Source organism: Amia ocellicauda, chromosome 2, assembly GCF_036373705.1.
Source record: "Amia ocellicauda isolate fAmiCal2 chromosome 2, fAmiCal2.hap1, whole genome shotgun sequence".
Classification (NCBI taxonomy): domain Eukaryota; kingdom Metazoa; phylum Chordata; class Actinopteri; order Amiiformes; family Amiidae; genus Amia; species Amia ocellicauda.
The window spans coordinates 17,944,565-17,968,788 of record NC_089851.1 but is presented as its reverse complement, the minus strand read 5'-3'; the positions used below and the strand labels follow the sequence as shown (position 1 = coordinate 17,968,788).

The window sequence follows — 24,224 nt, the reverse complement described above, 5'->3', positions numbered from 1 at the left end:
CTTTCATCAACAGTTGAAAGGTGCACTGTGGAAATGAGTAACCTTTTTCAAATAATTATATTAATAATCCCCCTGTTGTTCAGGATCCTGGTCCAGTGGATTATTTAAGAGCGTGTTATTTAGCTCCTGTTTACCCAGTTACTTCCTGCCTGTATCCAAGAACATTTTTTTATGGCAGTGCGCAGCTAATTACACAGCATACAAAGATATCCTGTTTTTTTTTTTTAAAGAAAAATGTACTGACCAATTGTTTATCAAATAAGACAACACTATTTATCAACAGAAAAGGCATTTTAATATAACTATTAATGATAAGAAAAGTGATTTCTGTAAACAACTAACACGATATTTACTACGTTTGCCTTTCTAAAATCCTGTTGTAACAATGTAAGAGTTTATATGAAAATAATAAGAATCAGTTTGTCCCATTTTGCAATCAGAGCAGTCTGCACAACAACACATCACACTGTAGAGCTTGATATCATATACTCCCCACCTACAAAGAGTAAAGGTGTAAGGAAAACGGAACGGACCATCGAGCTTTGTGTACAGTGCTTTGAAAGGTTTAATTTCATTTTATATTTTACATTGTATCATAAGACAAAAAACTTTTTTTTTTTCATGAATTATAATAACTGAGCAATCTTTCATCAGTGGGCTTCAGAATCTTCTTTTCTGCCATATTGACCACCCAGCCAGGCGCTAGGCCAAAAAATATCTGTCGAGGGTCCTTCCGCATACTGAGCATCTGGAAGAGCTCATCTTTGGTAATGTCAGGTAAAACATAACCGTACTTCCTGGCAAGTTCAAGTCTAGCTTTCTGAATCTGGCCGGGATCTGCCAGGTATCCCCGGTTTGAGGCGTCTCTGTAATAGGGAACCAGGACCTCTCCTGGAAACATACGCTTTGGGATGGGCTGCCCAGTCATGAAGAATGGAACCGGTTTACAGAGGACAGCTGTAGAGGGAGATTAGGAAAGCATTTCTTTGGTGGAGTAGAAGGACAACACTGAAAAATCCAGTTAAACAAGGGGTTAAGATAAATTACAGCGATGTGTAACAATTTTCAGTCTTTAATACTAAAGAAACGTTTTGTAAGAAAAGCAAATTCAAAGAATGTATAGAAAATGCACAAGATATAAATGTCTGCTAAACTACATAAATCACCAGATTGTTTGGAATTAAAGATGTGAATAATCTGAACTTCAGCAGTAGGTATTTGTAGGGGCAATGTATGAACTGTAACGACTCAAAAAAGAAGAAGAAAAAATTAGCACTCACTTAAACTTCTTGGATCATAGAAACTTGTTGTAATAACACCACCGTTCTTCTCTACGGCAGCTATAGCAGCCTCTGAAGCCATCTGAACTTCAATATTCACTTTAGCTGCAAATATATCAGCACCCTGAAAGAGAAAACATTTCATTTTTTCAGCTGATAAACAGTGAAAGGTATAATAATGATATAATCTAGAACCCAAAACAGATTTGCAAAATAAATGTTCTTGTCTACTTAAAATAGTAAAGGCTTTATGTTCTGGATGAAAACAGTAATCTAAAGATATACTGCCACCTAGTGAACAGATATAATTTCACATGTACCAAGTTTTAAAGCAACAAGGCAATACTTCACAATAATGGGCACCAATTCTTAATGCATTCATGTATGATTCTCACAGGAATAACATGTGAATGCCACATGCATTTCCACCTAGTATGAGCCCTAACTCCATACCTAGGCTTGTTATACATGTGATTAACAGCAGAACTGAGATGAAGTGCATGTGGTCTTCATGAATACAGTACTTCTTACCTCTTCCACCAGGTTGACACCATAGTCCCTCTTCAGTGGCTGTACTGTCACTCCTCTGGCATTTACTAACTGAGTGAGGTCAATGGGCTGGCTGGGGTCCACCCGGCCCAGATCGATCAGGTACTGAAGTCTGTTGAGGCTTAAGGGCTGATACTGAGGCCTACGACTGTGGGGGGAAGAAAAGGTAGAGATCACATCCTCTCGCTGCAACAATAAGGACAGCCTGCAAGAGTGGAACAACACATTTTGTAAAGTGGTGCATCAAACCACTTTTAAGCTAACAAATGCTTACCTGTGGCCCTCGTTGTATCCATACTTGGGGATAGCCAGGTAAAAGGGCACCTGACCGCCCTCAAACCCCAGACGAGGACGATTGCCCCTCTGCCTCTCTCCTTTGTGACCCCGACCACTTCTGTTCCCACCATGGGCGCCCCTGCCACGCCTCTTATCCTGAGGGGAAAGAAAACACCACCTTGGAATTAAAGGAGCTTGTTTTTCTTCAAAGTCAATACATCTTATTGATGTATAGTTTAACACATTTTAGAACACCAGCCTAATTTTAACATATAGTGGCCTCGGTAAAAGGCATTTCAATATTTCAGCCGTTCTGCAGCCTCCTGTCAGCTAGCTCATGTAGTCAGTATTGGGACATTTGGATACACTTCATTAAATGCCTAAAATATCGTATTTCAGAAAAAAAAAACGAAAATGCATGTAAATTTGTCTTTAGCACAACCAAATGGATTGAGTTTAAGAGTAATGGAGAGTGATTTCTTTAACATTTGCATTTGCACTAGCTGTGAATTACTGCTCCTAAGCACTAAATAAATAAAACTCACACCGTGTATATGACCCTTAAAGAAACACATGATATTCTGAATGAATGCAACTGGAAATCAGTAGCCTAATGTATGTTTAAATCAACTTCTGTTACATCTTGTGCTCGGAAGATACGAATGGCTTGGTAAAATGAAAGGACGGACGTGCACTTTCTCAGTTTATTACTATAACAATCACACATCACTCACTAGCTTCTTTGCTCCCGGATTCGGTCTGAGGTTCACTAAGGAGATCCGAGGTAAATTTCGAAGAAGATTCAATGCTTTCTCGCCGGGTTTCTTTGGGACAGACATCTTTACAAAAGTCCAAGGGCAGAATTGAAATACCCACGTGATACAATCTGAAATACTGCTTTACGGCACTGAAAAGAATACAGGGCTGACGTCATGTAGTGCGACAGTGACGCACTGTAAGTATACGGCAGACATGTAAATAAACTGTTAGAGAATAACAGATAAGCCTGCTTTGAGTTGTTGTGTGTGGAATTACTGTTTAAGTAATTACATTAAAACAAACTAAGTACTGTGCATGACAAAACACTAGTCACTAAAGTATATATCTCGGCATGGCAAATGACCTGTTTGAAATCAAACTTAAAATGGGGACTCCAAATCTATTAATTGTTTCACTAAGTTGATTGTGCAACACTTGTATTAACGCTTATTTTATGCATACATTATTAAGTAGAGTTCTATTAGTTAATGCATGGATGCGTCAGGTTAGGCATCGTCATGCTCTCCAGTGAAATATTGTGATTTGACGCTAACCATTCATATTAAAGTTGATCATGTCAGTATTAACCTGCTTCACGATGGTGGGGTATGTCGTGATCTGTGCGAAATGTATGTATGTAGTAAGTCAGCAACTGCTGAGAAACACATTGCCCAAACATGGTTGTGCACTGCCGCAGAGTGGCTTGTGGACGCAGTTACGAAAGGTATAACGTGGATCTTGCTGCCGTCACGCAGCATACATGATCACTTCAGACACGTCCTGCATAGCACTAGTAAATTCCCCCACTGATCTTCCCATTAAAACGTCCTACATTCAAGGTCCCCCAGCTCGGGCTGTCGATCTGCCTATCACCAGCAGCCCGGCGGCGCTCCACGCAGCGCGGCACGGAGGGAGGCTTGGCTGACAACGACACCAACCAACAATAGACGCGCCTTTCTGCCCACAGAAACCTGCCTATCAATCGGAAAACAGTAGAGGCGGGATTTCCTAAACGTGCTCCAGTACGAGATACACCAAATGAGATATAGGTTGTTTACCTCACCCTCTTCAAACTTCACAATACATTGCATTATTATTAGCGGAGCAGAGCGCAGGCATTCCTGGACACAAGGGCTCACGCTAACCTTGACACTGCGCTGTGCATTGCTGGGATGCACCATTGGTTATTCATTTAGAGCCAGCGGAAGATCAGCAAAATCGACCTGCATTACAAAGGGGTACCATCTACTAACCGCGTCTACAGCACCAGTCGTTACATTTTGACGATTTATTCTCTTGTTGGATGTCAGCTGCCCGTCCGTTGTATGTGCGGTAACAATATGTCGGCGCCGCTTCCTGCCATTGTACCCGCCGCTCGGAAAGCCACTGCAGCGGTGAGTTGGGCGCAAAGGGTGCACTTATCTGTGAAGTGCATTGGGGGTGTTACAACTGGAAGAAATATTTTGGATATGTCACATGCATAAGCTAACTTGAAAGCTGGTTGGTGCAACCTTTGGAAACCCTGTTTCGATGGCGATGTAATTGCAGTTGTATTAACTCATTGTTATTTGTTTGTGAAGGCTAACAATACATGGCGTGCAACAGTGGTCAATTGTATCAGATTAAATCCCCAGTAGCTACTATCGTGACATCTATTAACATAGGGGTGGAACAGAAAAAGCACACCGTTTGTAATGTGCTTGCAGCGCATTGGATATAACGGGTTTGCACATTCTTGCACAATTAAAAGTGAAGCAATGATATGACTGGAAACAGCAACCACCAAGATTCCCCTTAATACACGTATATACGTATTTGTCACTGATGCATGCTTTGAACTACTGTCTTCCTTGCAGATGTGTACTGTAATATAACCTGTCATGGCATCCGAAACAATGTGATGTCGGTAGTTAACAGAGGCTATATGCTTCACATGCACACGATCATTTTTCTCATTTATCTGACTTAACTTTCTTTCCCAATTGAACGGAAATTAATTTCAATATTTAATATTTTCCTAAGGTTATATTTTCATTTAACATTTGTATAGAATTGCCAGATGTGTTACATAATATTAAGAGCTTGATATTTCTCCTTTTTAATTTGAACACAGGTAATATTTCTTCATGGACTGGGAGATACTGGGTATGTATGATTGTGCTATTGCTTATCTTCAACCATCTTATATGAATTGGTTATGCTGTTGTCCAATATTGAAGCAAAAGACATCATGCTTTTTCAGTTTTCTTCCACATACACATTTCATTACCCTTGCTTGAATGTTGTATTGAAAACAAGTTTCTACAAAACCCATAAGACCTCAAAAAAACAACACATAACCTTCCAAACAACTTATTAAAACATCAACCCAACTACCAGATAGATACTCAATGACAAAAATGTTCTTTAATTATTTCAGGGGAAACGCTGGGGTATTTTTGTGTTGGCTGGCTATTGAATTTGTGTTCGGGACAGTTCTACTTTCTGGTCACTTGTTGTCAGAATGCTCTTGGAAGCATTGTCAGCTCAAAGACAAGTTTAAATTTTGGTGTAATCAAAACTGGTATGTTTGTGTGTTGAGGGAGGGAGATAATTTAATTTATTCTTCAGCAAAGAGCAAGTAATTCATGCAGAGCTGTGTTTATTTCTTTAGATGGATTTGGGGCTACTTGTGCATGCGAAGCATAATCTGAAAGGCTTTGTGTGTTTTATTTTATTTTTTGGTTTTCATATGCAGACATAGCTGGGCAGAGGCATTTGCAGGGATCAGAACTCCTCACGTGAAGTATATTTGCCCCCATGCGTATGTAACTTATTTCTCTTTTCTTTTAAAATATTTAGTTTTTCACTCTTTGAAATCTGCAAAGATTTAAGACTTAGAAAATATCAACTATTAGTATTTTTTGTTTCCACAAATAATAAATAACAAATTTGAAATTTGAAAGATGTTATCAACAATAAAAATGTTATATTAATACATTAAAATGTATTTGACTAGGAAAATTCATTTTGGCATGTTTAACATTTATGTGATTTCAGTTCAGAAAAACAATGACATAGATAGTCTCAATCTATGACAGTATAACGCATTGTTACCTGTTTTTTTATTCATATTCACTGTATATCCTGTTTTAATCACTGTTTTAGGCCAATAATGCCGGTTACCTTGAACATGAATATGGCCATGCCTTCTTGGTAAGTTGTATAAAGTTAATTTTAATTTGTACATATTTGGATATTCAGTATGCAATATGATGCAGTGGACATAAAGGGCATGTAGACATTAAAAATGATATTATCAAGCTAGTATTACTTATTTGTTCAATAATAACTGTCAGAAATAACATGTATACAAAGATAAATAGTATAGATATCCTAGTTCTTCCATAAGTCAGGCATTAATAATTTAGGATTATGTGTGTTTTTTCCTAAGAAGATTACAACACATCAGAGTTGAAAGCCATAAAAAAAATCTTTCTTATGCTAAAAGTGTCCCAGATACTGCTTTAAATATGTAAATTTGTATTACTTTGTTTTTTTTGTTTTTTTGTTTATATCTTTTTAAATCTGGAAAGGTACCATGGCTGAAAATATGGTCCGCAATGTATTAATATTTGATCCCCGGCAATGTGAATGTTCTTTGGGTGACCATATACACTCTTTCATACTGAGTTAAGAATAAATATGCAGATTTGCTTTAATCCTTTACAGATGCAGATTTGAGTTTTTAGAGTCATGAAATACCTGCATCAAAAGAATCAAGATACAGAAAGTTACAGACAATAAATATACTAAAATAAAAAACAGAAAATGTGTTGCCTTGTTGTCTTTAAGGTTTGATATAATTGGGCTTAGCCCAGAAGCAGAGGAAGATGACTCTGGTATCAAACAAGCAGCAGAAAACAGTAAGTCGATGTAGGGATATGTGATTTGTGTTTGTGTTTGGTTCTTCTGTCATCAAAATGTATTGTTTTGAAATTATGGGTCCATCAATATTTTGTTTTGTCTGACATCTAGACAAGTTTTAGGTATGTAATTAACTCACTTATGCAAGGGCAAGGCATCCCAAATGTCTGTCTAAGAATATCCCTACTCTTCGGAGATACCAACTTATCACTGCAGAACATGTCTGGTTACCTTTCATTTGGATTAGAAAGGTTCCTCTTAATGTTAAAAAATGAATCTCCTTACTTTAGAAATCAAATTCCAGAGTGACTACAACCCATGATCTCATTCGGCAAACAAGTGTTTCATTTCAGTTTAGTAAAATATAATGATTTTTATATGCCTAGTCCTCGGAAGGCTTTCAGATTAACCTGAAGTTACAGGCTCTCTTAAGACAACACCTTATTTAAGTATTTTATTTGAGCTTGATGATGATATTATTATTATTATTATTAATAATAATAATAATAATAATAATAATAATAATAATAATGCTATCGGTTACTGATTCCCTGTGTTATCATTTTGAAAACAAACATTTAAGTTGATAACGTGGTGTTGGGGAAGTATGTTCATGTAACTAATACAACTTACACTTTAAGTTTTAAGAAAATTTGGTAATATAAAATAAAGCTATTGGAAATAATGCATTAATAGAATAAATCGCTTGTTAACTTTCATTTTAGCATTCATCTACTTGAATAATAAATCTGTGAAAAAAGATGTAGCCTATATATCTTTCAGTATTTTAAATATAATGTATCTGACTAACAATAGATCTAACTGTAATTTCAGTGTTATTGAAGATCACTTGACACAAGCTGAAGGAAACTTGTGTGTTTTGGTAAACAAAGAACATTTTTGATTTGAGTTTCTTATTCCCTACCTTTATTTAATGTTTTTCCTTTTTTTATTTAGTTAAAGCCCTTATAGATCAAGAAGTGAAGAATGGTATACCCTCACACAGAATTGTTTTGGGCGGATTTTCACAGGTATTGTAAAAGGAAAAAAAAAACATTGCAAAATAAATGCTTCCCTTTAAATTATGAAAGGCATCTGATTAAAAGTAAGTTAATCTAAAAGTAATCTTTGTTTGTATATGTATGGAAATGTGGTAATGTTGATCAAAACCTAATTTAATTGAATCCTATTTGTGGGCTTAACTACAGAATGACATTTTAACCTTCTGGTGATCAGCTAAAGAAAACCACAAACATGAATTGTTCCACAGAATAAAATAATGCTCTGCTTTTATTCTTCTTATTATTTGTGTTTGAACAGGGAGGGGCATTGTCTTTGTACACAGCTTTGACAACACAACAGAAACTGGCAGGTGTGGTAGCTCTGAGCTGCTGGCTACCACTGCGCACCTCATTCCCACAGGTGGTGTACCTTCCCATGTTGAATCTTCATGGCCCCCGAAACAATGATTTACTATGTGTTTAATAAGTAATGTTTAAAATGCGTCCATTGAGACATGTGAAAGCGGGGGAGTGACCTTTCTCTTCTTTATGGCTTCAGAGCTGGAATGGAGAAGGGACTATGGAGCAATTCTATCTGGCACCTGTGTGCTCTTCTTCTTGACTAGGAAACCATTTAGTGGCCCAGAGGTCAATAGGAGCTTTGTTGCAAGTTTTAGTCAGTGCCCTACACTGCGGCTAGATTTGATTTTGGTTTCTCTCTCTCATTTAATTATGTTAACCAAATCATTGTCTTCCCAATGCTTCCATTAGGGAAATAGAGAAACAAAGCCTCTTTTGAACAATAAGTTTATTCTTCCTGTTTATAGAATTGTGCTAGTTAAATGAGACTACATTAACAGTGCAAGGCAGTTGTGAAACATGAATGCTTCCATTGCCATAATTTTTAAAAGTTGGCAATGAAATCGTAAAAGATTCAAATCCTCTCTTCAGAATGCAGTTAGTCTTCAGAAAATTATTTATCTAAATGGAAAACAACAAAAAACCTTGGGAGTCTTGTATTATTATCAAATGTCTGGGTTACAATTTATTATTTAAACATGGTGAAAAGATTAGGAAGTTGGGGTGAGTGATTGTTTTTCATCTTGTATAACATGACAAAGTAAATTTTTCAGTTACTGTTGCATAAACATGGCATGCTAATGGTCTGCATCCATGTGATGGTGGATTTGTACAAATATATTCCTCCTGGCCATGCACTTAACTCATAAATTCACTTGGCTGTAGTTAAGTGACTTAATAAACCAGCAGAGCAGATCATTATAAAGGGAGTAAGACTGCGTCATAACCGAAATTGTGTAATACATAAGTCAGTTAAGTAAGTATCTGGGAGTAGGGGAAACTTATCAATGTTCTGGTTTATTAAATTGCATCACTCATGTTAATTGCTTCTAGGCAGCAGCCAATGGTGTGAATAAAGATGTGAACATCCTGCAGTGCCATGGTGAGGTGGACCCCTTGGTTCCCCTGGTGTTTGGGTGCCTCACTGTGGAGAAGTTGAAAAGTATTGTCAACCCAGCTAATGTCAGCTTCAAGACGTATCCAAGGATGCCACACAGTTCCTGTCCTCAGGTCAGTGTATTATGTGTTCAGTCAGCTTGTGTAGTAAGCAGCTCATATTCCACAGAGAATAGTTATTATTTTTTATACTACTCCATAAGTACTGATATGTAGATTTCACACTTACTGTAACTTCCTCATGAATGTTTTTGTGTTTCCCCCCCCACACACACACATTCACATTTTACTTCTATATCTTTGTGTTATTGTGAACCTCCTGTTTGTTGTTTGTCTGACTTAAAACTGCAGCTTCTTCTGACCTCAAACCGTTCTTAAATCTAGGAAAGTTTCTGTATATTGCTGCTTGTATCATTTAATTGTTTGCATACACCTATATAATGGTCTTACTCCATTATTGTTTCTTCCACAGGAAATGATGGATATCAAGCAGTTTATTGAAAAGCAGCTACCTCCAATCAACTAATCGCACAACAGAGGCCTTTAAATCATACACCAGCACCAACTGAGACTGAATCTAAATCTTATTCCCCCAATACTCTAGAACTCCAAACACATTGTTCTATACCAGCTGTATAATTACCACATTTTGCCTGTTATGCACAGATACATCATTGGGACATGCTGAGAGGTTGTGAAAAGGGAAACTTTATTTTGTAGTCTTTAAACTACTGTAATCACTTCAAGGATTGCAAGGGGCCTACAGTATTTAGGTTGCTAGTGTTTTGTTGCAACTGTTGTGGCTGTAACTGTTTGCTATTAAAGAAGCCATTTCTTCCAATTAAAAACAATGCATTTGATTATCTAATACAATGTCACATTGGAAATATTAATCTTTTAATTTATGTGGATTTACAATAAATGAACATATGACGAAATCTTGAGTACCTCTATATTACATATGCATGATTCGATTTAATGTTGTTGTTTTTCCTCTTTTACACAAGTATTGTGTTGTAAATTGCCAAAACATTCAACTGAGGTAAAGACAATATACCAGTAGATTGTCCGTTGCTTTGTTAGTGTGCTTTCATGTATGTCTTAATAACACATGTAAGGCTAAAACTGTTTACACAATATCTAATTATTGTATCCACATCATACACTGCAAATCACATCACTGCCCTCTCGTATTACAGCGACAATATCATCAAAATGTATTCATGCTCTTGATGAAGTGTAACTTAATGTTGATTAACTAATACTATACAGGTGTACTCGCAGTATTTCTAGAAACATACATAAAAAGTGATCAATTGTGTAACTGTCAATATTGTATAATAAATAATAGATTGGATGAAAATAGGAACAAAATCAAGACAATCTTCAAATGTAATTGTTAATCCTCCTTTGGGTTGGATAGCATAGAGGAGGAATTTCATGTAGATTCTTCATGGGTTCACCAACTTCCCAGAAAGGCTTCTCGACCACTCCTCCATGCAGAGCTGCTCCAGGTGGTGTGGCTTGTGTTTGTGAGCTAATTGTTTTTCAGTACACAACACAATCATTTTATTACATTGAGCTCAGGAGATTGGGATGGCCAATCTTGTGTTGCCTTAAACTTTTGGTTGTAGGTGTTGATGTCTGTTTTACCTTAATCACATTTGGTATTTTCCTTATTGGGTTCATATTTCCTTATTATAATTTTCTTCTTATTAAATGGGCTATGTTGTAATTACTCTTGGGACTATTTTAATTGTATAACAGCGTGTGAGATCCTATTTAGTTTGGCTTTATCCCCAATATATTTTCTCCAAGCCCCACTAACAATTCTACGACCAAATAATGTTTTAATCCAGGGGTGCTCAATCCTGGTCCTGGAGAGCCCCAATCCACTTACTCTTATAGGTCACCCTAAATCACCACTGTCTTAATACTGGGAACAGATGTGAGTTTTTAATCAATTAAGAAAGTCAACCAAGGGAAGTCTTCCCTCAGGAGGCTGCCGGTATTCAGATAATTGCTCCAATGGTTTCTAAAGCACTGAATTTACCAAACCACCTGCTTCACTGATCAGAATGAAATACTCCCAGGTGTTTATAAATTGGTGATACAAGGGTGACCTCTAAGCCCTGCTGGATAGGGGCTCTCCAGGACCAGGATTGATCACAAGATGAACTAAATTGCAGGCTTTAGGACCAGGCGTATGCTGTTGATGACAGTTGCAACAGGCCTTGCAGCGTTATTATGAAACCCACTCAGGCCTCGAAACACTGGCACTGGTCATTGGAGTAACTGTCAATCATTTTTATGCAGCCAATCACTTTGCAGGAAATGCTTGTCAATCTTTTTTGTGCGACCAATCACCTGTAGAAGACACTGGTCCGTCTTCTTTTTCTGCGGCCAATCGCTTTCTTATTTTATTTATAAAAGTAAAGCGGGAGTAAAACCGAAGAGGAGGGGACGAACATGTGCCCGTGGTGTCACTGGCGGGGTTGGCGTGGATGTTAATGAATGGATAGCGAGTAGTTTTGAAGTAGTTAATCAGGAGATGTAATTGCATAGAGTAGCATGCTGTTTTCACACGGGCTGGTGGAATAATATTATTATTATTATTATTATTATTATTATTATTATTAATAATGATGATGATGATGATGATGACTGAATGTTATTCTCATGTTAAAGCGCAATGGAGGTGAGCTGTAGGCAAGCCGGGTTTGAATCGGCAAACAAACCGAGGGAAGCAGGACAGTTTATTTTTTATTTTTGCATACAGATATTTCTCCGATCTCCATAGATGGATATGAAGGTCTATGCAGAGAGGAAGGAAGCCAACAGCCAGGTGAGAGAAAATGGTCAGTGCAGGAAAGGTCCAGTGTTGTAATCTTGTAATGAAGAGTGAAATGTTTCTGCCATTCTGGTCATTTATAGCTGTGATTGGCGATGTTTTGAACTGAAACGTAGTCTTGTTAATACAGATCAAGTTAATTTCTGTGGTGCATTTTTAGACAACGCTAATATGACTGTTGTCCGAAATCCCAAGTGCAATATAGGCTGAATGTTTGGAATGTCCATTTTTTTTAATCGAAATCAAAGCTCGATCCAAACGTTCGATGTCGACCATCTAATTTAAAGACCGGATCGCGATGTATGTATTTATTTGGCCTCACAAATATCATCATAAACAAGACGCCAGACAGTAAATGTTTAAATTTTAAATGCCTATAGGGCGTCTCGGCTGTGAACTCCTCAGCGTGTTATAAATCCTTTCTTCTCCACCGCCTGACCCGCAGTTTATGCGGTAGGCTGTACTGAATATAATCTAATAGTCGACAATCTGGGCTGTGTAATAACATTAGTCATTGTGAACGTTATAATCGTGTTGAAACCTCAAACACGTGATTTTCTACACATCATGTATTCATATTGGCCCTATTATCATTATTTTATTAGCAGATTTGCTCCTGATGTAGTTCTCGTCTGGCTCAGCAAAGTTTCTAACTTTCCTTTGGAGTTCAATCATGACAGCTCCAGAAAAACTGATCATGCAAATCTAACTACATTCAAGTCAGGGGTGTTTCTAGACTTCAGGTTTTAGGGGGGTGCTGACGGTGTTTCATAATGATGTCATATTTCTAGAAATATCAAACTTAACTAATTTCTTCTGGAATCGGAAACTAACACAAGCACTTACATTTTTGTAATTTGTATCCTAAAACAAAAATATTTAACACCAAATGGAGAAGCTAAGCTGGTGATCTAATACTAAATCTTTCTACATTTCTTGTTAATAATTTGCTTAATTTCAATTTATAAAGATTATCTAATTAAGGGTGAAAGTCTTCAACTTTAAGACTCAATGGCACCTACAAATATATTTTAAATTGTACATGTGCACACACAGGTCAAATGCATTTCTGTTCCTCTCGAATAGCTAGAGGCAAATTAATTTTGTTTGAAAACCATTTCATCCCTGGGCAGAGCGCTGTCGTGATGGGCACTATGGCCTCAGCCTGCAGGGTTACTCCACCTCCGTGACTTTCTCTGAAGGCCAAACGTGGCAAACAGAGTCTTCTGGGAATCGATCCCCCACAGGATCATCCTGAAGAAGGACTGGCCTCATCAAACCCACGGGGCTAGTCTGGCACTGCAGGCCCGGAGGAGGCTGGGGACTCTGCTCCCTGTGGCCCCTGTAACTCCACGGTCAGTGCAGGTACAGTGTAGGCAGGTGGAAGATGGGCAGTGTTGATCAGTGGTATCGCAGGTGTGTCTGTCTCGGTGCTGTGTCACTCCAGGGGGAGGAGAGATGGCTGGAGGAGGTCTGGACACCTCTCATTTCCGACCTGAAGCCCCAAACGGAGACCCTGCAGCCTGGCCAAGGCCGCCACACCCCCCAGCCACACCAGCATGAAGGAGGACAGCTTCTCCACTGGGGAGCGCAAGGAATCTGCCTCCGTGGCAGAGGTAGATCTCATCCTGGAGCCAGTGCACAAGAAAGACGGGTGCTGAATGTCACCTGACTTCATTACTGGGACCAATTATAAATGTAATCTTGTAAAATGTAAATGTAAGATTCTCATTCAGATGTAATGGAATGAACACATTGCTGTATAAATAGTTTTTATCTCCCCCCGCCCCATTCCAAAATGCCATTGTAGCATGTCAGTGTAAATAAAATACAGCTTATTCCTACAGCTACTAACCTACATTCTCCTGCTATTTCTACATTTCTAGACTAAAGAGATTTAAATAAGTTGTACATTAAGGCTTAAAGTGTAATTTTATAGTAAATAATCGAAGCTTTGAAATGTACTTTTATATTGACACAAAATTAAATGAAATCTCGAAAACGTTGATTGCAATGCTTTCAGCAACGACTTCCATTCCCACACAAGATGGCGGCAGCCGCACTCCGCAGAGCGGCCTCTGGAGAGGGCAGTGAGGGGGAATCCACCGCCAGTGCTCGTCCATCGATTACTCCTGCCTTCCGCCGGGCTCCCGTTGATTGCTTTGGTCTGCTTTGTTTCCAGTGAATGCGCCCGCTCAGCTGGCCGCCGTGTTGTTATCCTAGCAAGAGGGGTTTTTACATTTCATATTTACCAATTAAACCGACCCCCCCAAAAAAAAATAATAATATAAAAATGGGGAAAAAGGAGGAAGAAGATATCATAAGGATTGCAAAAAAGATGGATAAGATGGCGCAGAAAAAAAATGGGGTGAGATGCGGTCTTCTGACACATTTTGAATGAGGCTGAGGTCTCGGCGGGTGGCGGGTACAGCTTCTCATAATTAATCCCAAAAAGCAGACGAGGGGTCGTGATCTAGCAGCTGGCCTGGACCCCCACAATGCAGTCAAGATCGCACAACTTCATATTTGATTGTCTTTGTATGTCCTATGCGTTGCGATCGCTACATTGGTGTGTTTCGGGAGAGAAAACCGTGTTGGTGGACGTTAATGACAGCATGCTAGTGCTGTGGACTGTAGGTGTGCAATGGCTGCCGTGAATAACGTCTCTTCTCCCGGGGTTTGTGGACGGCCTGCTCGGTCTGTTGTGAAGGGGGAGGACCTGCCTTGTTTACTTGGCCGCCAGTGGGGAGAGTGGCGAGGGCCTGCTCACCCCCATGCTTTGATTTGAGTGCCGAGGAAGTCTCCCTCTCTAAAGGCGCCTTTTGTACCACAAAGTGTCTTAAATAGAGGTGTCGTTGTTGTAAAAAGAGGGGATTTTAACATTGGTGCTTGCAAGGAAGATGTGGAAGAAAACGCCACCGACCATAACAAGCGCTTTCAATAGGGCAGCCAGACGAGCCAGCGTTACCTGGGGAAAGTGGTTGGCGCTGTGTGCCATTTGAACTTTTTAAATCACATTTCAATTCTCTTTTAAGATTCCGTTTTATATATATATATATATATATGCACATGAAGATGGATATCAACGGTTAATGATGTAATTGGTACCATTAATGGTAGAAGCAACGTGCTGCATTTGACTCGTTCTTCCTGCCACTCAGTCGTGCCCACATTGACGTCTTAAGCGCTGCTCTCTAGTCTGGCGGGTAATTTGTATAGGATGGAGGACAATACAACTCTTAAACCTACATACTTTTTGTAATGCAGGATTTATATTCAAATGGATGCTTATATAATGTATTTAGCAATAAGTGCATCTAACATCATGGACAGCTCTGGGCGCAGATGTATGGGGAAGGTGCATCCGTGCAGAGTCGTGTCCTACCGCAGCAGTGAAGTGGTGCAGAAGTGCTGCAGCCCATTGAAACAACTCCGCTAGACTGCAACCAATGTATTGCCTCCAGTATGTTTATTATAATTGAAAATTGCAAATGATAAAAGAATGCATTGTAATTAAGCTTTGTGATGTGGCTCGGTGTAGGTGCTCAATTTGTGATAGACTTTGAAGTGCAGGTGTTTTGTCTTGCATGTCATGCGTTCATTCCGGTCAGGTGTTCAGCAGTTGCATTGTGCTGCTTTCAACCAGCCCCTGTTTTCACGAACAACAGGTTGCTGTGCCAGTGTTTGCATCTTGAGGAAGTGAAAAATCACATGCTTTACAGCTATTCTCATGCGGTGCTTGAAGGTGAAACGTCTGTGGTTCATGCAGACAGTAGCAAACAGACCTGGAGGGAGTTAGGCTGCCTGTACTGGACACATCTGGAAGGATGCATTGTCACCAGCAGACATGCACACTGATGCTGTCATTTGAAATTGAATGCAATCCAGATTAGTGGCTTGACTTGCACACACTGCAAGCTGATTTCTTCTGCATAGACAGGCAGCGAATAGAAAACTGGATTTTGTAGTCATTCTAAGTGGTCACATATAAATAAGTATTGGGGAGAAAAGGTGTTTAGCCTTCATTAATAGCTACTATTATAATTAACAGGAAGAATTTGCCTTAAAGTGACTCTGTGTATTTAAAACACACACACACACACACACACAATTATAGTTCTTGAGCTCAAGGTGGACACTTCAGTAATAAGTTCCCCAACATTTACCATCTTCTTTTTTAAAAGACAAAAACAGAAAATGAATAACTGTCCCAGTACTTGCATTATTGCTTCTACGTGTTCTTAATACTATGTTTGTTAAAGGTGTCTGAGAAACATACTGTTAAAAGATTAAACAATTTACCACAGTGCTTACACTGTTTTGTCCTGAGTACCCATGATGATGACTTCCTCTCGGATGTAAACACTCATAATGTGGCTGTGTGGACAAGGCTTTTAGAGACTGCACAAAGAGAGGGGCACCTTGAGTTATCGGTCATACAAATATTCATCTGGATTTGTGATTATTCAATGGATTCTAAAATATTTTGCAGCATTAATTGAAACCTAAATTGAATTAATTTTATGAATCTGGATTTAATTGTTTATCTTACAGAAATGTACATCATTCTAGGGATTTTCTTGTATAATCTTCTGTATAACTAGAAATATCAAAATATAAAGAAATTAATTATTAGCTCTGATTATGCAATTGTATTAAATTAAGTAATTGAAAGCTTGGTTGGAACAAAAACAAGCTGCACATTGGGTCCGATAGGTCTCTCACTTGAAAACAACCAGGGAGACGTCCTTTACACTTTTCCTTTTCCGGATTTTGCCTTGATTTTGCAATGATTTCACTGGCTGTGCTGCCCAGTCTTAGACTACTTCTGAAACGTTGAAGTGAGACAGATATAATTAGTTGGTGTGTTTAATCAGCCTCTTAATCAGTCAGTGAATAAATCTCTGGGTTTGCATAATATCTGAAACATTTCATTCTAACATAGTTGTTGTTAGGCCTATTTATTATTATTTACCAGCAAGAAAGTGAGAGTTCCTAAGCACAAAAATGCCACAGTCATCTATGGAATATTGAAGTCAAAATCCTTTTGAGAAGTAGGCCTATGAAATCTTGCACTTTTTCATGTTTAATTCTATAAAACTGTTTTGTAGTACCACCTAGCCTGCTGGTTTTTGTTCCTACCGATCTCTCGATTATTTATTTGAACCCCTAATTGAACAAGTAATTTCCTAAATCAGAGCCTTTTAATTATTTTTAATAGTTGTTTTTTAAGTATAAAATTGTATGAGGAAATGATTAAGGAACCAACTTTTTATCAGTTAGAAGATTTAAAGAGTCAAATGTGATCAAAGTATTTCAATTAAGGGTTCAATTAAGTAATTGAGAGCTGGATTGGAACAAAAACCAGCAGGGTAGGTGGTTCTCCAGGACAAGTTTGAGAACCACTGCTGTAGAGTGCATGGCAGTTTTAAGATAGATTAAGGCAACTATGTCATTGAATGAGTGCCAGTTAATTTACCTTTACCTTAACTTTACCTGTTATTATAACTCACAGAAAATGACTTTTTGAGCATGCCCCAAGACCTTCAACATTTTAAAATATTTTATATATTTTGGTGTTGGTATTCTTATACTTCTTAAAACCAAAACATTATGCATGTAATTCAGTAGTTTTACAGTCTGACTTGCTCTTTCTTTTGTAGTCTGGAGCTTTGGACCTGCTGAAGGAGTTAAAGAACATTCCCATGACTCTTGAATTGCTACAAGTAAGATTGTGAACTTACTTCTAGAACTATTATGGTATCATTAAGAACACGTTTTGGCTATGAAAATAACCAAACATTGGGTTAAAAAGTCGCATACCATAAAGAAAGTATTTACACTAGCAAGATATAATAATTTTAATATAACCATTGTTCTAAACCAGGAGAGTTTGGGCTGGAGCCTGCTATTATTATATTGGTAATTTTAACATTCATTACTTGCAAAATAACAAATTTGGTTATTTGCAGCATATTTTACATTGAGAACGGTGTACCAGAGATCTGTAGTATTTGTTTTCGCCAGGAATAAAATATGTGATTTGAACTGCAGCGTATGGGCTTCTGCATCTCCATGGCAACATACCAGCAAGATACAAGTGTATTTGACTCAAAAAGTCAGGGAATTCAGTATTGTTCATTCTTTAAATCAACAATGTGGTCAAAGACAGTTTTCACAATGCACAATTATTAAACTATTGTGTGAATCTTAACACAGGGAAGTACCTTAAAGCACAATTTTTACCAGTGCCTAATTTATTTTGTTAGATACTGCTATCCCAAGTATAACGAGTGTTTGGGGAGGTGGGTGTGTAAGCTTATTGTGGTAAATAAAGTAATGGTACAGATTTCATAATCTTGTCCACTGTCTGTTGCAGTCTACCAGGATTGGGATGTCTGTCAATGCCATTAGGAAGCAGAGCACAGATGAGGAGGTCACATCACTAGCAAAGTCTCTAATCAAATCTTGGAAGAAGCTATTAGGTAATTAAGTAAAACATCCTTGTAATGATTTAATTCATGTTGACTATAAAGAAAGAAAAAGGCTTCACCTTACAGAAACAGCTAGTTGGTATAGGAATGTAACTATTCAGCACTTGCTTAAATTCAATCAGCTTCTCTATAATAGTCTTGCAGCAGATGTTGGTCATTAGTACCAAGAGCTGCTCTGGCTGCCAACAGTAGTAATTGTCTTGACTGAAGTGCCACCAGAGGGCAGTGCATTCAAATACCTGTGGATTCATTTAACTGCTCTAAATTTGCTTTTTGTTTTGTTTTGTACAATCATTAATAAATAAAAAGACCCACAGACAACAGATGCTTATGTATTGGAGATAATCTGTTTCTTTCTGAACCTGGCAAGAACTAGTGGAAATGTACAGTCCCTTTGTGGACCATAAGCTGTGAAAATCAAGTCATCCAAATTGTTCCCAACAGAAAGTGTCAGGGCAGCAACAAAAGGGTCAGGACATCACAAGTGTGTCAAAGCGCATCTCGTTCCTCTTGGGACTCCCTCATATAACTGAGTTGCCAGGCATGGGCTGTAATCCAACAACGCAGTAACAAATTGTGATCACCAATGTTTAAGTGTATTGTTGGCTTGCTTTCATTGCTGATAAAGAGTAGCATCAATATTTACCTCATTTTTGCCAGAGCTCCACATGGCCTAAAATAAATAAGTTGTATATCTTTAAATTGAATTCTACTAAAACACCAGCATTGGCTTGTAAAAGTGGACATAAATGTTTTTAATTTTCTAAATTATATATTTATGTATAATTATATTTCTCATTTGAATTATCCTTGAATATTTTAAATTTTTTGCTCATTTGCTGATTTACAGATGAGCCAGGAGGAACTGAGAAAGTATCGGAAGAAAAGAAAAAAGAGCCAACACCACCTACGTCTTCCTCAACACAGAATAGTCCTGAACCTCGAGAGGAAAGGTTAGCTGCTGACAGTTTGTTTTAACATTTTGTATGTATTTTTGTTCACTGTTTACAGATTTATATTATGCGGTAGGGAGCAGATAAAATGGCATATTTCCCAGAAACAAATTCATATTGTCAAGTGCTATGTATCTAAAATATAAAAATACATAAGGAAGGAATGGCCATCCCTCCTTGACCTACCACATCGTAGCTTGTTTTGATCTACAGAGCGTATGATTTCATCTCCCCATCTTCTGTGGTCGTCTCATCTCCTGACAGATCTGTCCTGAGTGTTAGACTGAACATTCTGTGAAAGTATCACTTGTGCACCAAACAATGAGTGTCAGGTTTAGTATTTGATGTTTACCACTGTGTGTATATATCTATATATTTATTTATTTTCTTGGCTTATGTGGGACAGTAAAATTGAACAGGCTAGGCTTTGAAATTTCAAATCTGTTCAGCCTCAGATGCCTTGTGCCATTGCTGCTCCCCCTTATTAAAGCACATTGTTCTTGGCTTTCTCCAGCAGCTCGAGCAGCAACTCAAGTAGCAAAAGCGAAGCAGGCGACGCTCCCAGCAACGCACTGATCACCACGTTCCCCCGCGCGCCCAACACTTCCGACTCCGTGAGGCTCAAATGCCGAGAGCTGCTCTCCAGTGCCCTGCAGACCGGGAGTGAGTTCAGTTCTCACCGCTGTGTGTGGAGCCCAGCCGCCTTTATCCACACTGTTGCTTTTCTGACGTTGCATGTCATGAACTTGCTTCCTCCGCTTTAAGGTCACTATCTTTGCATCTTCTCAACTGTTTGTTAGAATTATGGTATTTTTCCAGTTTCTCTGCCTTTTCACAACAACTTGATATACCACAGTTAATTGATTTGCTCTGTATTCTTTGATTTGAGATTTAAATATTGTAAAATGTTTTGTTTTGATGTAATGGCATTTTAAGATTTGGAAAGATTGTGAAATCGGTTGGATGATTTGCATCACAATGCAATGAATGCCCTGCACAGATTTGCACTGAATGTATTTTGATCCTCAGATTCTCTTAACTAATCTTCCCTGGTTGTTTTCAGATGACCACATTGCCATTGGTGCCGATTGTGATGAACTTGGAGCCCAGATAGAGGACTATATCCTTTTGGTATAAAATGAAAGTTGAATAACAAAACCATTCAAATGTTTTTATTTGAATTGCCTCTTAGATAGATGTGCTTAACAGCATTCTACCTTTCCAATGGTTGCCTTCATTCCAATAGTAATATATAAAAAAAACTAAATCCTCAAGGGAATTTGTTCCCATCAGATTACCAACACTGAGCTGCATTTCCTTGCTCATTTGTTAAGAAGTATATGCATTGAGCTGCTATCTCAGTATTGTGGAACTTTTCTCTGACATCAATGTCTTGGCTATACTCCTGCTGTCGCTGTCACCATGAATTAACATGCTTTTTATCAGACGCCTAGAGATTATACTCCCCAGAGTGGTGTGATGAGCTCCTTAACCTATCCCCACGCATCTTTCAGGAATTCAAAAACACTGACATGAAATACAAGAACAGGGTACGGAGCCGAATTGCGAATCTGAAAGATGCCAAGAACCCAAACCTGAGGAGGAACGTCCTCTGTGGAAACGTACCGCCGGACAGGATGGCCAGGATGACGGCAGAGGTTAGAATGTAAAAAAAAAAAAAAGAAAATGATTACAAAAAAATGACCGTCCTTTTACTGCTCCTGAAATCTCTTCATTTAAATGTGCGTTCACTGATGTTTGGCCTTTTCCCCGGCAGGAAATGGCCAGCGATGAACTGAAGGAGATGCGCAAAAACCTGACCAAAGAGGCAATACGGGAACATCAGATGGCCAAAACAGGAGGCACCCCGACCGACCTGTTCTCGTGTGGGAAATGTAAAAAGAAGAACTGTACATACACACAGGTATGGGGTAGTCCGTTAAAAACACAATCGACTGCCAAACATCTTTCAATTGGTAGCCTTCAAATTCAAGAATGAAGTGTGTTGTCTGGCAATAAGTATAGACTTTGCATACAAGTACACATGGAAAGTCATATTGTGGCAGCTTCTTTTAACATAGTACTCTAAGAAATACAAGTATAGAGAGCTTAACTATTAAATGAAATATCTGAATTACAATTTTGAATCTGTTTATGTGAACTCCTCTTTAAGAAACTGTTCCCCTGTTGCTTTGTTGCAGGTTCAGACCCGTAGTGCTGATGAACCAATGACCACGTTTGTCTTCTGTAATGAATGTGGGAATCGGTGGAAGGTACGTTTGTTTATTGATTGTATTGTTATGTTGTGTCCTAATCGGAACTTCTGTCTTCATTTTCTACAGTTCTAGCCCATTTACTGGACTACATCATTCAAATTCAAAATATTACTTACACGTTTTTCCCCCACCTCTTGCTTTCAGTTTTGTTGAAGAGGAAGTATCACCCCCCGAATCCCCGCCCCCGAGGTCAAAGACAAGGACAAAGACTGCTGGACCAGGACTTCATTTTGTACCTGTATTTGTAAACTAGAGCAGAGTTAGGACTTTTGCATCTAGTGGAACCTGGTGCAGATGGGGAAAAAAACCAACAAACAAAAAAAAAATCGCCACTGTTATTTTAACCACCATGTCCTCAGATTCATTTATTGTATTAACTTTACAATTAGTTAGCTAGGACAGTCTGTCAGACTATGGTTGATGTTAATGTATTTCTTTTTTTTATATATGTAGTTTGACATTAAAATTTTATCAGTATTTACAGATTAATTTGTATTTTCTACCGCAGATATTCAGTGTATCTTACGGGTTACATACTGAAGGGTTCTCAATGGGGTGGTGTGTGTAGTATTGCACCTGGAGCATGACCGGGATGGGAAACAAATGTAATCCTGTGTACACAATCAGACCAACAATGATGTCAGGCATTTAGCAACTTCAGACTTAATTCGGGAAAGGATCCGTGGCTTTAAGATGCCTAGCAAATAGCATCAAGGGAGATATTAGTGCATTATGGCTTGTAAATGATTTGAGAAGATATTACGAGCAGGGAGGTCCATTTGTCTTTCATAATGAAGTGAATCCGTTGCCACAGGGCCAGGTGTACCATTCAGTGATTGGTGTTGCATTAGTATACATGGTGGAAGCTCCCGGCCAGAAGGAGTGCAATTTAAATGAGAGTTTATTGTTTAGATGGAGCTGAATTATAATCTTATGCATTATTAATCTTGCATAGTGGGAACATGAACTCGCAATCAGGCTGTGAATGCACCGTCTCCCCTTTGTGGTCTTCACAGGTGCAGCCACTTCAGTGTTGAGCAATACGAGGTCATCTGCTCTTTATTCATGGTCAAAATGTCTGCCAACTGGGTGAAGTGGCAGCGTCTTATCAGAAAATGATTTCTTCGATCTGTACAAATGGATTCATGTTTCAGTTCCGGACAATCCGATCTTTAGATTTTTACTTTATTTTTAAACCTACATATCTACATTTTGAACAAGTCGGAAGAAGACAGTCTCGTGTATCACACATCTTCACTTTGTGGGGTTTAAATGTGTTAAAAAGTGCTCTCTCTTGTTACCATTTGGCCACGCATCGATCACTTTTTCTGTCGACGTGAACATTTTAAGCTGAGCTGGATGAGGTATAAGAGGTGACAAAAGTAAAAAGGACAATTTATTTTGAAAACAGAAGGAAACATAATTTAAGCAAAGCTGCATTCAGCTGAAATGTTTGGCTTCTGGAACAGCGGGGATTGTCGCAGCCCTAGGTTATGAATACATTTTCTATCTGGCACTTGAGGTTTCACTGTCAGTTCCCAGGTATCCTGAACATCTCTGGAGGGTAATTAAGTTTGCAGATAACCATTGCTCAAGGGCATCTTTTTGACAAACCTATAAACCTATAATTGACAGTCCTATAACTTACACAGGCCTGTTCTCTGTGTTAGTAAAACCACTAAAGTAAGTCAAATATGTTCCATGAATCTGGTTAATTTAAGCATTTTAAACTCTCCATATTAAGGGAAGGCATGTAGAACATCTTAGTCTAATATTGTGATACTTCATTTTGATTTCAAATTGTTTAAACTATTCAGGTAAGTTATGTTGAAGAGGGGATGATCACTCAAAAGCATCAGTTTTGCCAATCCACCTGCTTTAAAACCACATCAAATGAATACAAGGAAAAAGCAAAGTTCAACCCTCTGCCTTTGGGTAGTATTTGCTTTATCAGGTAACCGGGGAAGCATTCGCAACCTATTGGGTTTATATGATATGAAGCATCTGATTTGTTTTTTGTTTTTTTGGTCTTTTTAAACAATGCTCTGTATTTATATTATTTAAGTACCTTAATGACTATAGGTCTATGGATGTAGTACTAGCTCTTCAGGTGATTCATGTTGCACCTGGAAATGGAGAAAGCAATTACATTCAATTTTTTGTGTGCAGGAACTAAAGTGAAGCGATTGCGCCTGTTGCAGCAGTATTTACACATTCCCCTGTGGTTTAACACATTGCAGTGCTGTGCAGTGCGTATGCCAGTGGGAACAGAGTAGAGGGTATCGAGTGGACACTTGATTGATCCCGGTTTCTGAGGGGGACAGTGAGGAATACTAGGCCTTTAGAAAGGGCATTGAGTTTCGCTTCACACTCCAGTTGAAGCGACCCATTTGTGCCATTGCC

At 38.5% G+C, this 24,224-nt stretch overlaps 3 protein-coding genes across 3 annotated transcripts; 2 read left to right on the top strand and 1 right to left on the bottom strand.

Moving 5' to 3' along the window:
- Positions 1–541: 541 nt before the first annotated feature.
- mrpl15 (mitochondrial ribosomal protein L15) lies at positions 542–3,011 on the bottom strand. The gene is made up of 5 exons (XM_066719747.1): positions 2,840–3,011; positions 2,104–2,261; positions 1,812–1,977; positions 1,281–1,404; positions 542–957 (listed from the first exon to the last, which is right to left on the bottom strand). The coding sequence occupies exons 1-5, from the start codon at positions 2,942–2,944 to the stop codon at positions 620–622; spliced, it is 891 nt and encodes a 296-aa protein (XP_066575844.1). The 5' UTR covers positions 2,945–3,011; the 3' UTR covers positions 542–619.
- A 691-nt stretch (positions 3,012–3,702) lies between these two features.
- lypla1 (lysophospholipase 1) lies at positions 3,703–10,185 on the top strand. The gene is made up of 9 exons (XM_066719757.1): positions 3,703–4,258; positions 4,978–5,009; positions 5,602–5,667; positions 6,012–6,059; positions 6,699–6,769; positions 7,728–7,801; positions 8,091–8,192; positions 9,185–9,361; positions 9,720–10,185. Exons 1-9 carry the CDS (start codon positions 4,190–4,192, stop codon positions 9,771–9,773), a joined length of 693 nt encoding a protein of 230 aa, XP_066575854.1. The 5' UTR covers positions 3,703–4,189; the 3' UTR covers positions 9,774–10,185.
- A 4,064-nt stretch (positions 10,186–14,249) lies between these two features.
- On the top strand, positions 14,250–22,298 carry tcea1 (transcription elongation factor A (SII), 1). The gene is made up of 10 exons (XM_066719737.1): positions 14,250–14,466; positions 17,762–17,824; positions 18,478–18,583; positions 19,443–19,545; positions 20,060–20,208; positions 20,609–20,665; positions 21,049–21,203; positions 21,323–21,469; positions 21,747–21,818; positions 21,966–22,298. Exons 1-10 carry the CDS (start codon positions 14,284–14,286, stop codon positions 21,972–21,974), a joined length of 1,044 nt encoding a protein of 347 aa, XP_066575834.1. The 5' UTR covers positions 14,250–14,283; the 3' UTR covers positions 21,975–22,298.
- The last annotated feature ends 1,926 nt before the right edge of the window (positions 22,299–24,224 follow it).

Coding starts and splice junctions, on each gene's coding strand:
- tcea1 (XM_066719737.1), top strand. CDS start 14,284: ATGCGCCCGCTCAGCTGGCCGCCGTGTTGTTATCCTAGCAAGAGGGGT. Junction 17,825..18,477: donor TGACTCTTGAATTGCTACAA/GTAAGATTGTGA, acceptor TGTCTGTTGCAG/TCTACCAGGATTGGGATGTC. Junction 20,209..20,608: donor CAGTGCCCTGCAGACCGGGA/GTGAGTTCAGTT, acceptor GGTTGTTTTCAG/ATGACCACATTGCCATTGGT.
- mrpl15 (XM_066719747.1), bottom strand. CDS start 2,944: ATGTCTGTCCCAAAGAAACCCGGCGAGAAAGCATTGAATCTTCTTCGA. Junction 2,262..2,839: donor ATCCGGGAGCAAAGAAGCTA/GTGAGTGATGTG, acceptor CTTTCCCCTCAG/GATAAGAGGCGTGGCAGGGG. Junction 958..1,280: donor CTATGATCCAAGAAGTTTAA/GTGAGTGCTAAT, acceptor CTCCCTCTACAG/CTGTCCTCTGTAAACCGGTT.
- lypla1 (XM_066719757.1), top strand. CDS start 4,190: ATGTGCGGTAACAATATGTCGGCGCCGCTTCCTGCCATTGTACCCGCC. Junction 5,010..5,601: donor CATGGACTGGGAGATACTGG/GTATGTATGATT, acceptor TTTCATATGCAG/ACATAGCTGGGCAGAGGCAT. Junction 6,060..6,698: donor AATATGGCCATGCCTTCTTG/GTAAGTTGTATA, acceptor GTTGTCTTTAAG/GTTTGATATAATTGGGCTTA.